At 39.8% G+C, this 15,298-nt stretch overlaps 1 protein-coding gene across 4 annotated transcripts in view; it reads right to left on the bottom strand.

Annotated features, from left to right (window-relative positions):
- Positions 1-15,298, bottom strand: part of DNAJC6 (DnaJ heat shock protein family (Hsp40) member C6) — a 160,007-nt gene that overhangs the window by 14,361 nt on the left and 130,348 nt on the right. For 3 of the 4 annotated variants that reach the window (XM_030942489.1, XM_030942492.1, XM_010370715.2), the window contains 7 exons: positions 14,645-14,762; positions 13,152-13,231; positions 12,118-12,311; positions 11,941-12,021; positions 8,688-9,122; positions 6,836-6,970; positions 2,618-2,686 (listed from right to left, as the gene is read on the bottom strand). In XM_030942489.1, coding sequence (XP_030798349.1) covers positions 2,618-2,686; positions 6,836-6,970; positions 8,688-9,122; positions 11,941-12,021; positions 12,118-12,311; positions 13,152-13,231; positions 14,645-14,762 — 1,112 coding nt within the window. The remainder of the gene's footprint in view (positions 1-2,617; positions 2,687-6,835; positions 6,971-8,687; positions 9,123-11,940; positions 12,022-12,117; positions 12,312-13,151; positions 13,232-14,644; positions 14,763-15,298) is intronic. The other variant, XM_030942490.1, reaches the window with a different exon arrangement.

A 15,298-nucleotide genomic window follows, 5' to 3' on the forward strand; every position in this document is an offset into this window, starting at 1 on the left:
TTTCCAGGTCCTCATGTCACCTGACTTCACTCTTTCCTGTAGGATTTGAAGTTAGGTCTGGATCTGGATTCCAGCTTTGCTAATTCCTGAGTGACCTTGGGAATCTTGCTTAACATTTTTGAGCTTCACCATTTTACCATTAGTTTTAAAAAAGAGAAATAATATGAAATCAACAGCACAGGCAACAAAAGAAAAACAAATGGGATAATTATCAAGCTAAAAACTTCTGTGCAGGGAAAGTAACAATCAACAGAATAAGAAGGCAACAGGGTAAAAAGACTTATTTTTCACCATATACAAAAATCAGCTCAAATTCCATTAAACATTTAAATACAAGACCCAAAACTATGAAATTACCAGATGAAAACATAAAGATGAAAACCAGAAGAAAACCAACAGATGTATAAAACCAACAGATGTATAAAAAATACTAACATCACCAATCATCATATAAATGCACATCAAAACCAAAATGACATATCACCTCACTCCTGTAAGAATTGCTATTATACAAAAACAAAAAACTTGTTGGCAAGGATGTAGAGAAAAAAGAACACAGTTAGTGGGAATGTAAATTAGTACAGCCATTATGGGAAACAATTTGGAGGTTCCTTAAAATATTAAAAATAGAACTACCATATGTCTTATCAATCCTGCTACTGGGTATATATCCGAAGGAAATCAAATCAGTATGTCAAAGAGATATCTGCACTCCCATGCTTATTATAGCACTATTCACAACAGCCAAGATATGGAATCAACCTAAGTAACCATTAATGGATGAATGGATAAATAAAATGTGGTATACACACAATAGAAAACTATTGAGCCATAAAAAGGAGAAATTCCTGTCATTTGAGACGACATGGATAAACCTAGACAGCATTATGTTACATGAAATAAGCCAGGCACAGAAAGACAAATACTGTATGTTCTCATTCATTTATGGAAGCTAAAAAAGTTGGTCTCATAGAAATAAAGAGTAGAATGGTGGTTAGCAGGTGCTGGGGTGGTTGGACGTAGGGCAGGGATGAGAAGGCATTGGTTAAAGGATATATTATTATAGCTAGATAGAAAGAATAAGTCAAGAGATCCATTGTACAGCATAGTGACTCCAGTTAATGATAATCTACTACATTCTTGAAAAATTCAAAGAGAATGGATATTAAATGTTCTCACCACAAAAATGATAACCATGTAAAGGTAATGCTTTTGTTAATTAGCTACATTAAACCATATCACAGTGTATGTGTACTTCAAAACATCATATTGTATACGTCAAATATATACAATTTTATCTGTCAATTTGAAGAAAAATCTTTTTTTGAGACAGGGTTCTCACTCTGTCACCCAGGCTGGAGTGCAGTGGTGTGATCTCGGCTCACTGCAGCCTCAACCGCCTGGGCTCAAGTAATTCTCCCATCTTAGCCTCCCAAGTAGCTGGAACTACAGGCACACACCACCACACCTGACTATTTTTGTATTTTTGTAGAGATGGGGTTTTGCCATGTTGCCCAGACTGGTCATGAACTCCTGGCCTTAAGGGATCCTCCCATCTCAGCCTCCCAAAGTGCTGGGATTATGCCCCAGCCAAAAACTTTTTAAAAATTAAAAACAGAAGCAAATCCTGTCACATGCTACAACACAGATGAACCTTGAGGATATTATACTAAGTGAAATAAGCCAGCCACAAAAGTCAAATGCTGTATGATTCTACTTATAGGAGGTATCTAAAGTAGTCAAACTCATGTAGAAGGGTGGTTGCCAGGGGCTGGCGGAGGCAGAGATAGGGAGTTATTTAGTGAGTGTAGAGTTTCAGTTATGCGAGAGGGTCAGTGGTGAGGTGGGTTCGTTCTGGGGATCTGTTGCACAACAAAGTGCATGTAGCTGATAATACTGCATTGTACACTTGGAAATTATTGGCAGAGTAAATGTTATGTTGTGGGGAGGGGGTTGCTACGATTAAAAAAAAAAAAGGGAAGCAGCAACTGCCTCAGAAAGTTGTTGTGATAAGCCCATTGTGTATATGTTTATATGTGCACACGTGCACTTAACTTGTTCAATATCAGAAGCAGTCACGTGAGACAGCTCCATAAATGCCATAGTGGTCATGAGGAGGAGACCTTATTGATCACAGAAAAATCCTGCCCTGAAATAAGTACTTTGTAAAGAAAGAATAATATTCACGTTTGTCAGCATCTACACTATACCAGAAATTCTTATACAAGTTTTTTTCATTTAAACTTACACAATTGTGTGGGACCAAAATTATTATCCCCATTGTTCAGATAAGAAAACTGAAGCTCAGACTTGCCAAAAAATCCAAGAGTTTCTAAGTGATAGAGTTTGATATATATTTATATCTGTCTGATTCTATTGTCAAGACAGACATCCAGCAAATGAAACTTAGAAAAGTTAAATGGTGTATGATAAGTAGCACCATCACATCATCAAGTGCACTGGGAAAAGCTCTTCCAGAATAAGAATCTTTAGGAAAAAGTGACACAAATTACACAGGTAGGCCACAATACTCTCTGAGTATTCACTTCATCTTGGGTAAGGATTATGCTTTTGCAATTATATAAATGTGTACAGAAAATAACCTGCTGACCTTTACCTGGTTTAGCATGCCAGTCCCAACCTCCAGAAACATCTGGCTGAATATTCACAGCAGGCGTACTAGAAGCTACAAATGGGGAGAAGAAAAAGAATGAGAACAACAGAGCTCAGAACGCACTTTTCTGAGTTCACATAGGATAATACCGATCCATCCCTGAAGCCTGCATGGCCCCAGCAAGATCTCAAGAAATCCACTTGTGCTTCCGAGTTCTTGCCACACTCTGCAACACTCGATATGTTCTACCTTCACCTATGGTTGTTCACATGAGGCTTGACGGAAACTACATATTATTTGTCTCTGCTCCTTCTTTGTCTCACTTTGGTTTTACCTCCATATCCAAACACCTTGAGTTATAGCTGAGCATGTGTCTGTCTCCATTTGATTGTGAGTCCCTCGAAGGCAAGAAAGAACTATCTTATGTGTGTGTGTCCCACCTGTAAACTTAACACAGAGTCAGTGTGCAATAAGAACAGAGGGGGAAAACACCTTAAACTCAGTTTACCTTTGCTAAGCACTAACAAGTATAGAGGCATAATCCACTTAAAACTGACATTTTGTTTTTTCCTCTGCTGTGACATGAATTGAGAATCATGAGTCATGTAGAACATGTATTGGGCACTGGCTATACACCATCACTATGCTGGTTGTCAGGGATGTGTCTATGGTACTCAAAATAAACTCATTACAGCTTCAAAATAAATCATTCTGACCCCCCTCAAAGTTCCAAACATATAACTTAAAAGAAATATTTGGCTAAAATGAATCAGGTGTAATAGAGGAATACATGTGCGTAGTAAGTTTTTTATACATCTATAAAATCTATATAGGAAACAGGATGCCATGATGAAGAATTTCTTTCTGAGGCACCTCTAGGTTTTTCCCACACAAATTAAGGATTAAAATGCAAATACTAAACTGACATTGCAACTGGGATTTAAAACACACACACACACACACACACACACACACACACACACACACACCCCATCACCACCAGAAGGCATCAAGATTAGCATTCCAAATCTTTTATGTCCTTGTTTTGTTTACTTAGTACCAACCAAGACATCTAGTACCTTCCCATCATTAAGTTAAAAAGGATATGCCATTATCAGCAATAATAATTCTTTCTTTTATATTTCTCCCTTCTCTTTTTACACAATAACCCATTCCACTGAGGTGGAAGTTAGACGGTTTTGCTAATACGTTCTATCTGATTTCCTTTAAGCTCTGATCTTAGTCTTACATCCAGTTAAGATGTAGAAGTAGGTATCAGAACTTATTGCTAATCAAACCCACAAACCCTTATGACTACCTACCACATGCAAGGCACCACACCAGGGGACAGAGACTAAAAGATGCATTATCTATCCTCAAGAAACTTAAGGTCTGTTAGAGAGACAGGAATATATTTTTTAAAAAAGGTAATTACCTAATATTTTAGTCTCTATTTTGCCTTTTATTATGATTATTTATTTGTTCTTCCAACACCATGTCCCAAGTGATTATTCTCTTCAGAACAGGAAAAAATTCAATAAATATTTGTTGAGCCCAAAGGTAGTATTTTTTTTTTAATTTTCACAAGAGATTTGCAATGCCTTGTAGAAACCCAGGGGAAGTACCCTGGGGATTTGGAGGTGGGCAATCTGACCTCCCAAAGCAGACATCTGAATGTCACCTATATTCTATCTTATATGAAGATGGTGAATTGATTCAGTAACAGTGAAATGATCATTGCTTTCCCAACAAGGAGAGGAGAAAATTCTTTCCACTCGCTAGCACAATACAGGCCAAAATGAGAAATGTAACCACAAAACAAAGGAGTGCTAACTGGCCTAAACTGGGTGATAAACATCATGTTCTAATGAGCTCATCAGAAACAGAAAACTAGATCCAAAACTGCCAAGCTGCCAAGTATGAACACCCACGTTCACGGGACACAAAGGGTAGTACTCTTATTAAAACAATAATTTCAAAGTATTAAAATCAGGAAAATGTATAGCCTTATAGACACTATCACTGTGCATCAAAGAAACTTGGATGAGAAAAGATCAGTTAATTTATTTTATATTTAATATTGGAAAGATAGCACCTACCATGTGCCAGTACTTCTTTTTTCTTTTTACTTTTTTTTTTTTTTTTTTTTTTGAGATGGAGTCTTGCTCTGTCGCCCAGGCTGGAGTGCAGTGGCGTGATCTTGGCTCATTGCAAGCTCCGCCTCCCGGGTTCATGCCATTCTCCTGCCGCAGCCTCCCGAGTAGCTGGGACTACAGGCGTCCGCCACCACACCTGGCTAATTTTTTGTATTTTTAGTAAAGACAGGGTTTCACCGTGCTAGCCAGGATGGTTTCTATCTCCTGACCTCGTGATTTGCCCGCCTTGGCCTCCCAAAGTGCTGGGATTACAGGCGTGAGCCACGGCGCCCGGCCGCCAGTACTTCTTTTAGGCACTACGGATGTATTAGGGAACAAAACAAAATTCCCTGCCTTTATGGAATTCATGTTCTAACGGAGACAGATAGATGACCAAAAAAAAAAAAAAAAAAGAAAGTCACACATAAGTTAATTACTGTGTATACTGGAAGTTACTAGATAAAACAGAAAGGGGAACGTAGAGTAGGGTCGGGAGATGAGTTGTGATTTGAAATGGAAGAATCAGAATAGACTCCATTGAGAAGGGGACATTTGAGCAAAGACTCGAAGGAAGTGAAGGGCTTAGCCACGCAGATGCCTGGGGAAGAGTATGAGGCAGAGGAAACAGTCAGTGCAACAGCAAAGAGGCCAGTAGAGCTAGAATGCAGAGAGCAAAGTGGGGGAGAATAGGAAATGAGGTCACAGGCACTGGGATGCTAGAGCATGCAGAGCCTACACAGGCCATTTCAAGGACTTTGGTTTTCATGCTGAGTGAAATTGGGAGGCATTTTGAGCAAAGCAATGACATGACAACATTTTAAATGAGTGAGCAAAACCAACTCTACTCTACATTCCTGCATCTTTTCTCCTACAGGTAGTCAACATCCAATCAGGAGACTCTCTCAAGTGAGCATGACTCATAGGTGAGAGGGGAATTCCTTGTATATCGTCCTGTGGACACACTTCAAATAGTTTGAGATTCAAGACTAGTTGGAAATGAACCATAAAAGTTGCTCCTGGACTCTTTTTTAGTCAAGTTTCAGTTTCACCAGTGTTGCAAAAGTCATCTTCCTTTTGTATTGGCATGGTTTCGCGAAGTCAACCGATAACTGGACTGCATTCTCCAAGCAAGCTCAGGATGCCTTCAACGATACATCACTTTCTAGGTTGTGGTCAATAATGTTCACTAGACTTCAACATCAGGAATGAGCTACAGCTCTCTGGCTCAAAGCTATTTATTCCTCACTGCAAAGCTCCAGTTTTAATCAATGTTACCTAAGTGACCCACATTTATAAATGGATGTGATTATTATTCTTTCTATACAACCTAAGTCTCTAACATAGAAATATAATTTGGGCCACATATGTAATTTTATATTTCCTAGCAGTCACGTTTTAAAAAGTAAAAAGACACTACTGAAATTATTTTTAATAATATAGTTTAACCCAGTATGTTCAAAATATTATGTTAATAAATGATCAATATAAAAATATTGATGAGATGTTTCACATGCCTTTTTTGTACTAAGTTTTGAAATCTGGTATATATTTTATACTTGGAGTGCATCTCAAATCAGATCACCCACATTTTGAGTCATCAACAGCCACATGTAACTAGTGGCTATCATATCCCAAACTTTGTTCTTTGGAATACCAATTTTGTGGACTACTAACATATTTTATTGATTTAGGACATATTTTTCCACATTTCAAAGATTTCTCTAACCAAGAAGTATCTTCCAGTCATTTCATAGTGGCAGTGTTTTCTTTCTTATTGGTACATAAAATAATTACATGTCCTACAATCAAGGGTCATTTATGATTCTACCCATGTAGCTCTAATGCAAAAAAAGGATACCATAGTCAAACAGGAAAGCAGAGCTAAACAACCTTAAGCAGGTTTCTGTCCTGTAAGACAGCCCAGAGCTTTTGATATGTTAAGGTGAGTTGTTAATTTCAAAAACAGAGATATGTGAGGAAGCTTTTACCAAAAAAAGCACCCACAGGGTGCTTTTATATATGAGCATTTACTGACATCTTGCAGAAAACTATGTTCCACTGAATACAATATAAAATATTTCCTTACCATGTACTGTGGGTGAAGGACTTCTCGTGGGCTGGAGGAACGGGTCACTGGAAGCACTGGATGTGTTCAGAAAAGAACCCAGCAAATCCTGACCTGATGGTTTGGAAGGTGCTCCAAATGGGTCAAAGGTGGCACCTAGAAAACAATGGTAAAATATATTTATTTGTCCCATGAGTTCATTCACTAAATGTTAAAGAATTGTCACTTCATGCAGGGCTAACAGTGGACTCCAAGAATTTCCTATCTTTGTGGACAAAGGATTAGTCTGGACTTATCTGCTGGATGAACCACAGTTGATACCACTGCTGCTACACAAGGCTAATCTGCTGCCCAGCAGATGTCAGGAGAGCATTATGCCAATGAAGTCTTAGCTGAAAACGTATTAAGCCATATATCCTACCTCGGTTTTAAGAGCAGGATTTATTTGTTAACTAGCCTCATCCCTTCTTACCATACTTAGTACATTTAAAATATCAATTTATGTTAAACTAGGGGCACTCTCCAATAGCTAAAACTGCCCAATACCACAAGACAAGAGCTCAAAATTTAGTCTTTGCAACAATGCTAATATGTAAGTATTATCCCCATTTTACAACTGAGAAGATTTTTCAATAATGTTACACAGATAGTTAAGTGTTAGTCCTGGGATTCAAATCCAGGTCTTTAACTCTAGATTTGGTGTTCTTTCTATTTCCTCTTGGGGGGATAGAATATTTGCATTCTAGACCTGGGTATGCCACTAATCCAGTGGGTATCCTCGGACAGGTCAATCAATACATCTAGCCTCGGTTTCATTGTCTATAACATGAGGCACAGAATTAACTGATGTCTAAGGCCCCTTCTGGCACTGGAATGCCACTAGCTGCCTGAAACTATGATGAATGAAATCGTGAGAGTCACACCAGGTACATAGTCTTAAAATGCAATCATCGAGTACTGTGCTATCTTGGATCTTGGAAACTGTTTTCCTGACAGCTTTTTTTCACTTTGGCAAGTTAAAACTGTAGGGAAGGAAGTGAAGTACAGAGGAAATAGCCTTGGCATAGGATTCAGGACACCTGAGTTCACATCCCGGCTCCACCAATAACTAACATCGGAGCTTGAGCCTCAGAACTCTGTAATTCTGAGACCCACACTCATGAAGGATGCCTCCAGTTGAACCATCACAAGTCAAGACCAGCCCACAGCCTTCTGGGAAGGACATGCTTGGGGAAAAAATGTTCCTATAGGATACTATAGGCCTGAAGAGTTGAGATATTTCTCTTTACCCTTCCTAATGTGAAGTCATCTTGGTTATTGGTGACAGGACCAAGGGGTAGCTGATTTGAGTTGGTTCTTCAGGAGCTGTACTTATCAATTATTAGTCATATAAACCTATGCTACTGATTTAATTCTATGCTTCCATTTCCTCAACTATAAAATGAGGATAAAAATAGCACTTGCTTATTGGGTTTCTATGAGAATTAAATCATGTTTAGTATTAAATTCCATGTATGGCAAATAGTAAATACCTCATAAATATTACCTATTTTTATCAACAATAATTCATCAATCAATATGTTTAAGCAGACATAACTAATGCAGCTCAGGGGTTGAAGTGCTAAACAAAGAAAATTAGAAGTAAGAGTGTGAAGCTCAAAAGTCCACTCTTACACTACCTTAGTGTGCTACCCAAATGGACAATATTTCTATTTTCTCTTATGCTCTCTATTTAAATAAAGATACAGACATCTAAAGGACTTTCAATGAAATCAAAAAAGTCTAGCTTGTTAGGAAAGTTCATTTCCACCTCTTTGGCCAAAGGTTAGAATTCAAATCTGAGAGGCACAGTGCAAAACATACAAAAAATTACCTTCTCCCACTCTTAGGGTTGGAGACGCGGAGGTGGAGGTGGCAGAGCGGCGTGGTGTTGACTGGGTAGACGCAGGTCCACTAGGATGAAACACATCTTCCACTCCTGACTGTCCGGCCTGGGTGGGACCAGCTGCACCTCCACCCCCAAACAGGTCACTCAGTAGTTCAGAATTGGTGGGAGGAGCCGCTGGTGGAGAGAAGCTGTTACTCACTGCAGACCCTTCCAGGCCCAAAAGGTCCACATCCTCAGGGGGTGGAGGGGCTGCTGGCTCCTGCTGCTTTTTGCTGGGCTTCTTCACTCCATGAAGCTTGTCACCATTGGCATTGCCATGTGGACTGGAAAGTGTCAGAAGTTCATCGTCTGACTGCTCACTTTCCTGGTTCACTAGGGCAGCGTGGTCCTCCTCACAGAATGACTTCTCTGATTTCTGATCTGAGGAAGGCCAGTATACCGTAAGAGGTTAGTTGTTGACCACAGCGTTGTTGGTTTTTGTTATATGTATATAATTCCAGAAAGACAGAGGATTCAGCCCTGAGCAAACAGTGCTTTCAGACCCCAACTAGTGGAACACTTGATGTATTTCATGTTATATTCAAATACCACTTGTTGAGCATCTGAGAGGAAGTAGAGTGTAGGGATAAGCAGAAGGAACTCTGGAGCCAGCCTAGGACTGAATCTCATTTCCACTACTCACTGGCTCTATGACACTGGGCAATTTACTTTACTTCTCTGTGCCTTGATTTCCTCCTCAGCAAAGTGGGGATAACAAATTGTACCTAATAGCCGGGCATGGTGGCTCACACCTATAATCCCAGCACTTTAGGAGGTTGAGATAGGATCACTTGAGGTAAGGAGTTTGAAACCAGCTTGGCCAACATGGTGAAACCCCATCTCTACTAATAATACAAAAATTAGCTGTACATCATGGCATGTGCCTGTAATCCCAGCTACTCGGGAGGCTGAGGCATGAGAATCGCTTGAACCCGGGAGGCAGAGGTTGCAATGAGCCAAGATCATGCCATTGTACTCCAGGCTGGGCTATAGAGTGAAACTGTGTCTAAATAAATAAACAGTACCTAACTCACAGGCTACTGTAAGAAATACATGAGATAATATTATAAATCACTCCAATCAACAGTAAGTACTACCTAAGTGTTGATTTTTTTTTCAGGCACTACGTTAGGTGCTTTAGTGGGGGAGGTGGTGGCAGGGATACAAACCATTATCTGCTAGTCCTTTGCTGACACTTCTTACTGTCTTTACTTCTCATGCGTCCTGTAGCCAAAAGCAAATCCTTTTTCCAACAGTCTGGAGCAGAAGTGAACCACACATTTAAAAAGTGAAAAGAAGGGCTCTGCTGTGAAAGGTCCTTATACCAGCTTGAAAGGGGTACTTTCAGCACAAAATGAGCAGCAGGGAAGAGGCCTCCTCTGGGGAAGGAGTGACTTTCCAAGCCCTCCCTGAGACAGATCTTCCCACAAAAATTTGGTATTTAATGCCAGATAGACCCACATTCCAAATCAAGTATGGATCCACATCCTTTATTCCAAATTCTAAAATGTAATAAGCTATGAAAAGGGAAAGGCTTTTCTAAGTTTGGCATGAATTCAGTTGGTGGAAAACGGACAGGAATGAATATGAAGATACTTACAGCCTTCATTTATCTCACTTACGGCTATTATTTATATGTTCCACTGCAGAAATATTAATATGTTTGATTATAGGTTATTGTCTGAGATATCACATGGGATGTCGAGTTATATCAGTTTATGTACCATATCACCCTTCTAAAATCCAAAAACTTCTGCATTCCTAAACATACCTGGCTCTGAGAGGTTCAGACAAGAGACTGTGCATCTATGCTAAAGCCTATTTCAGAGACTACAGGAATTATCTCTAAATTATTTACTAAAATGACAGTGGACAGGTTAAGAGTGAAGCTGTATTAAAAGCCCTCACTGTGAAGAAAATAAGAGGTAAGAAAAGTCCACAGGGGATGAGAAATCTACCTACTGTCCAGATACCACTGGGTTCTCCAAATTTGAGGATTTGCTAGTTCCAGTTCTCAAAAGCAAATTCTGAAAGTAAGTCTTTCAATTCAAAGGAATTTTATGAACAACTTTTTCATCAAACTGAAACCTGCAGGGAATACTGTCTTACATTCACACATCAGAGGAAGGCCAATCAGGAGAATTTCAGATAGACCATCACCACAGCCAGTTTCCCATCCCTTTCATACCCAAACCCTGACTACCCACGTCTACACTGAATCTCACAGTTAATCTCAGCCAGCTCTAAAGCAAGGACGGCCAATGGGTATTGGTTAGGATCCCAATGTCAGGCTACTGCTGGCAACAGTTGGAAGTTTTATATTGAGAAAAATTCTGAAAATATCCCAGGTTTGAGAGAAAAGAACACAGTAATCAAGTCCCTATTTTTGGTATGGTTGTTAAAGCAAGAGCAGAGATATATAGGCCAAGTGTTTGCTTTCTGTGCAGCAGGGTAAGCTCAGTTCTGCCCTGCTAGTGGTTAAGGCTCCCGGGGGGAAATGCTGATTTTATATTTTTGTAATATTTAGTTGAGAGCAGAAGATAGAATCCTGTGTTAATCTCATTACAGAGGCAGCAATCTAAAGGGAGACCATAAAAAAATCACACTTATTTGTCAGTCCAGGAAAGATGTGACCAAAAACACAGCATAGATAGAGAAGGGAGAATTCAGTTTAAAATGACCTTTTGCATCAGTCTAAGAGCATCTATTGAGTTGAAAGTAGGGAAGTTGCCTGATTTGAAAAGGAAATGAATTGGAAGGATATAAACTTGAATGATGTCTTTTTAAAATTTTTTTAATTAAAAAAATTTTTTTAGAGATGGAGTCTTGCTCTGTCACCTAGAATACAGTGCAGTGGTGCAATCATAGCTCACTGCAACCTTGAACTCCTGGACTCAAGCAGTCTTCCTACCTCAGCCTCTGACATAGCTAGGACTACAGACATTTGCCACCACTCCCATTTAATTTTTTAAATTTTTTGTAGATATAGGGTCTCGTTATATTGCCTGGGCTGGTCTTGAACTTCTGGTCTTCCTGTCCTGGCTTTCCAAAGTGCTGGGCTTACAGGTGGGAGTCCATGTGCCTTGCTTAAATAACCTCTAAGTGCTGATTTACTTTAGTCTGCTTCTAGGGCCAACATCTTTACAGAAGAAATACATAATCATCAAACCATGTGACTTAAAGAAACACTTGTAAATACCTTGCCAACAGAGAGAGGCAAAGAAACCACTTTGTCCGTAATGCCTGGGGTTGTCTGGCGGGATATCTATTGGAGCCTGCCCTGCAAGACAAAAAGACCATGTAGCATCAATGAGACACAGGAAATAAATAACAGAGATGTTCATCCTGAAAAACAAAACCATCAGGTGACTCATACCTCCTAAGGCCAGCGTATCTTGATGTTCCTGGTGAGAAGAGAAGAGGATGCTGGGATTGACATCTTTTGTGCAGTAATGTTCCCACGGAGGAGTTAAGTCTATTACTTTGTCATGGGGCTGTAGTTCTACATCCAGTGTCACCTGAAATAGCTGAGGATATTTTTCTGGTACATCACATGCATCTAACTCAGGCCTAAATAGGGATTTAAAAAAGATAAGTTCAGTGAAAAACAATGGAACTGGTATGATGTTTGGCACAGAAGTTGTCTTAGGTTGACTCTTAGGTTAAATCTAAGACTCATTTCTAAAAAAGACTCGATCATAACCAGATAAGTTACTTTACTTTTCTGACCTTCAGTTTCCTAATCTAGAGAAAAGAGGAGAATAATGCCTGCTCAACAAATTTGGATGCTATTGCATGTAAAAGCATTCTAGAAAGCAGGGCTGATGTGACTGGCATGGCAAAATCCATTATTAAAATAGTGCAATAGGCCCACAGCCACTGTCCTGAGCCCTTGAACATCTACTCCTATCCTGGCCCCAGCAACTCCACCCCAGCTTTAGCCACCCCCACACCTGAGTTCACCTAGAACACACTATGAGATAGGTTAATGTCGTTGCAGAAAGGTCCTCCAGAAGCCTGCTTCAGTGCTATGGCAGGGCATCTATTCTAATGCATCATTGCTGATATCATACCACTGATTAAACTGCCATCCCCACTGGAAAACACAAGGGGATACACAGATGCAAAGGATCAAAAGTAGTGATACTTTGTCCCGCTTTGTTTACCCTTATTCCCTCACATAGAATTTTAGACCTTTCTATTTGAAGTCTTTGGTCCCTTTGTACTTCTGAAGAGAAATCATATCCAACTGAAAGCTTTGGAATGCCCACAGCCTCTCTGTGCTACTGAGCGACACTCAGTAGTCTAGCAGCACAGGATTCCAGGGAATGCTACAGCTTAGTGCTATGGAGCCTCAGCACTTCACAGCTACTTTGATTCAAACAGAATTTTGGCCCGACCAGTACTTACTTGGTGAACTTTAAAACTGTTGTGTCCAGTGGTATGAATCCAGTGTGAAACTGAAGCTGGAATATCTGCGTGTTGGTCACCTAAAAATACATGAGAGAAGCACATTACAATCAATCAGCGAAAAGGGAATCTGATCAAAAGATTAGATTTTTGGGAGCCATGTACTTTCAACTGTTTCAATATCTGAATTTGTGTTTACTATGGATATTAAATGACTGCCCCAGTTAGAATAGGCTCAGCTTCATTTCCAGCCTCTCCTCTCCTTGAACTCTGCCTCAGCAAACCATTTTCTCATCTGCTAAGTACTATGTTCTTGCACACGGGCGTATTTTGACTCATTGCATTCCTTCTACCCAGGATGCCCTGTTTCAACCCAATGAACTCATCCTTTAAGGCATGTCTTGAAAGTTCATATTATCTCTGTAGCCTTTCTAGGCCACTGCTGGCTAAAACAAACTGCTCCCATTATAACACTTCATCCTCCCTCTAATATGGTATCATGCATATTCCTACTTGTATGGATTTCCCTTGCGAAAGTCAGTCTCTTAAAGGCAGAGACATAATCTCACTCTTGTCACTCCTAAAAACCTTAACAATGGCTGGCACAAAGCACGCACTTAACCAATATGTGATGAATCAAAACACAGTTACTTGTCACATTATTCCTATTAGCAAAAAAATGGCAATATCCCAAATGTTCACCAACTGATGATTATTAACTGAGATTGTCAACTGAGATTAATAAATTGTGACATTACAATGGAATAATATTTGGCCATATAAAATAATGAAGTACTGACACATGCTATAACATGATCAGCTTCAAAAACATTATGCTAAGTGAGAGAAGGAAGCCTCAAAAGGCCACGTACTATATGATTCCATTATATAAAATGTCCCAAATAGACAAACCCATAGAGACAGAAAGTAGATCAGTGGTTGCCAGGAGATGGAGGAGAGGGAATAGGAAGTGACTGCTAGTAGGTACAGGGTATCTTTTGTGGGTGATGAAAATGTTCTGGAATTAGACAGTGGTGATGTTTGCACAGCCTTTTGAATATACTAAGAACAACTGCATTGTACACTTTAAAAGGGTGACTTCTATGTTATGTGGTTTTATCTCATTTTCTAAAACTGAAAAAATACAATCCCTAATTCCACATCCTCAGTAGAAATGTCTTCCCTTACACTGATCCAAATGGAACACTATAAGAAAAGCACAGGCTTCTAAAGAGCATGGTTTGCTAAGAGTTCCGGGGCTGCCACCCTCTGGCACAGACATCATGCCAAGGACTTTGAGCAAGTCATAACCTCTCTAAGTCTCAGTTCCTCCCCTGTAAGATGAAGGAGATGAGCTAAGCAATCTTTAAAGACTCTTTCTCATTCTAAAACTATAAGTCACTCGAGCCCAAAGTGATGGGGAGAAAAGATTCAGAAACACTCCTATTGAAGACTCAGATGAGCTTATGCCATGATTCTTCCTAAAACCATACCTTAGCCTGTAGCCGGCTCCCAATGGTTGACCTCAAGTGATACATGGAAATGACCACATCTCCCTGCACAGTGATGTTCAAGGGAATGAAGATTTTTCCATCTTGGACACGATATTCTCTGTAAACACAGACCAAAATATACATTGAAAGAGAGTTCAATCAGGTACAATCACACAGACACAGGTATAGTCCTCTGTGGCTCTGGCCCAGAGGCCTGCTTGCCCAGGCCTGGACTCAGAAACTATTTACTATCTTGAGCAAAAAACAGGAGTGCAGCCAGTGCCAAGTGGTTGTGCAGTGGGATGGTGCTGGTCTAATGCCAGGCCTCCTCTCTGCATCCCATCTGGACTGCAATTGCCAATGCCTGCTTTGCAGATTTCATTTTCCTCAAATGCATCTAGCCCCCATGTATTTGCCTTTTCTTAACTTTAAATTAACAGTAAAAGCAGAGATAAAGGGAACAAAAAATCCACTGGAGATCAGGATACAAACAGAAATGTCATGCTCTGTGAAAGTCTTGGATGCCAATCCTCAAATTCAATCTATTCCAAACTAATTTCATTTTACGTTACCACCATTCCCTTCCCTCCACATCCCCTATGACCATCCACTGGCACCTGCTCTCTATTATGGATTCTATAACTTCTTTAATTA

This window comes from Rhinopithecus roxellana, chromosome 12 (assembly GCF_007565055.1).
Source record: "Rhinopithecus roxellana isolate Shanxi Qingling chromosome 12, ASM756505v1, whole genome shotgun sequence".
In the NCBI taxonomy this organism is placed as follows: Eukaryota; Metazoa; Chordata; class Mammalia; order Primates; family Cercopithecidae; genus Rhinopithecus; species Rhinopithecus roxellana.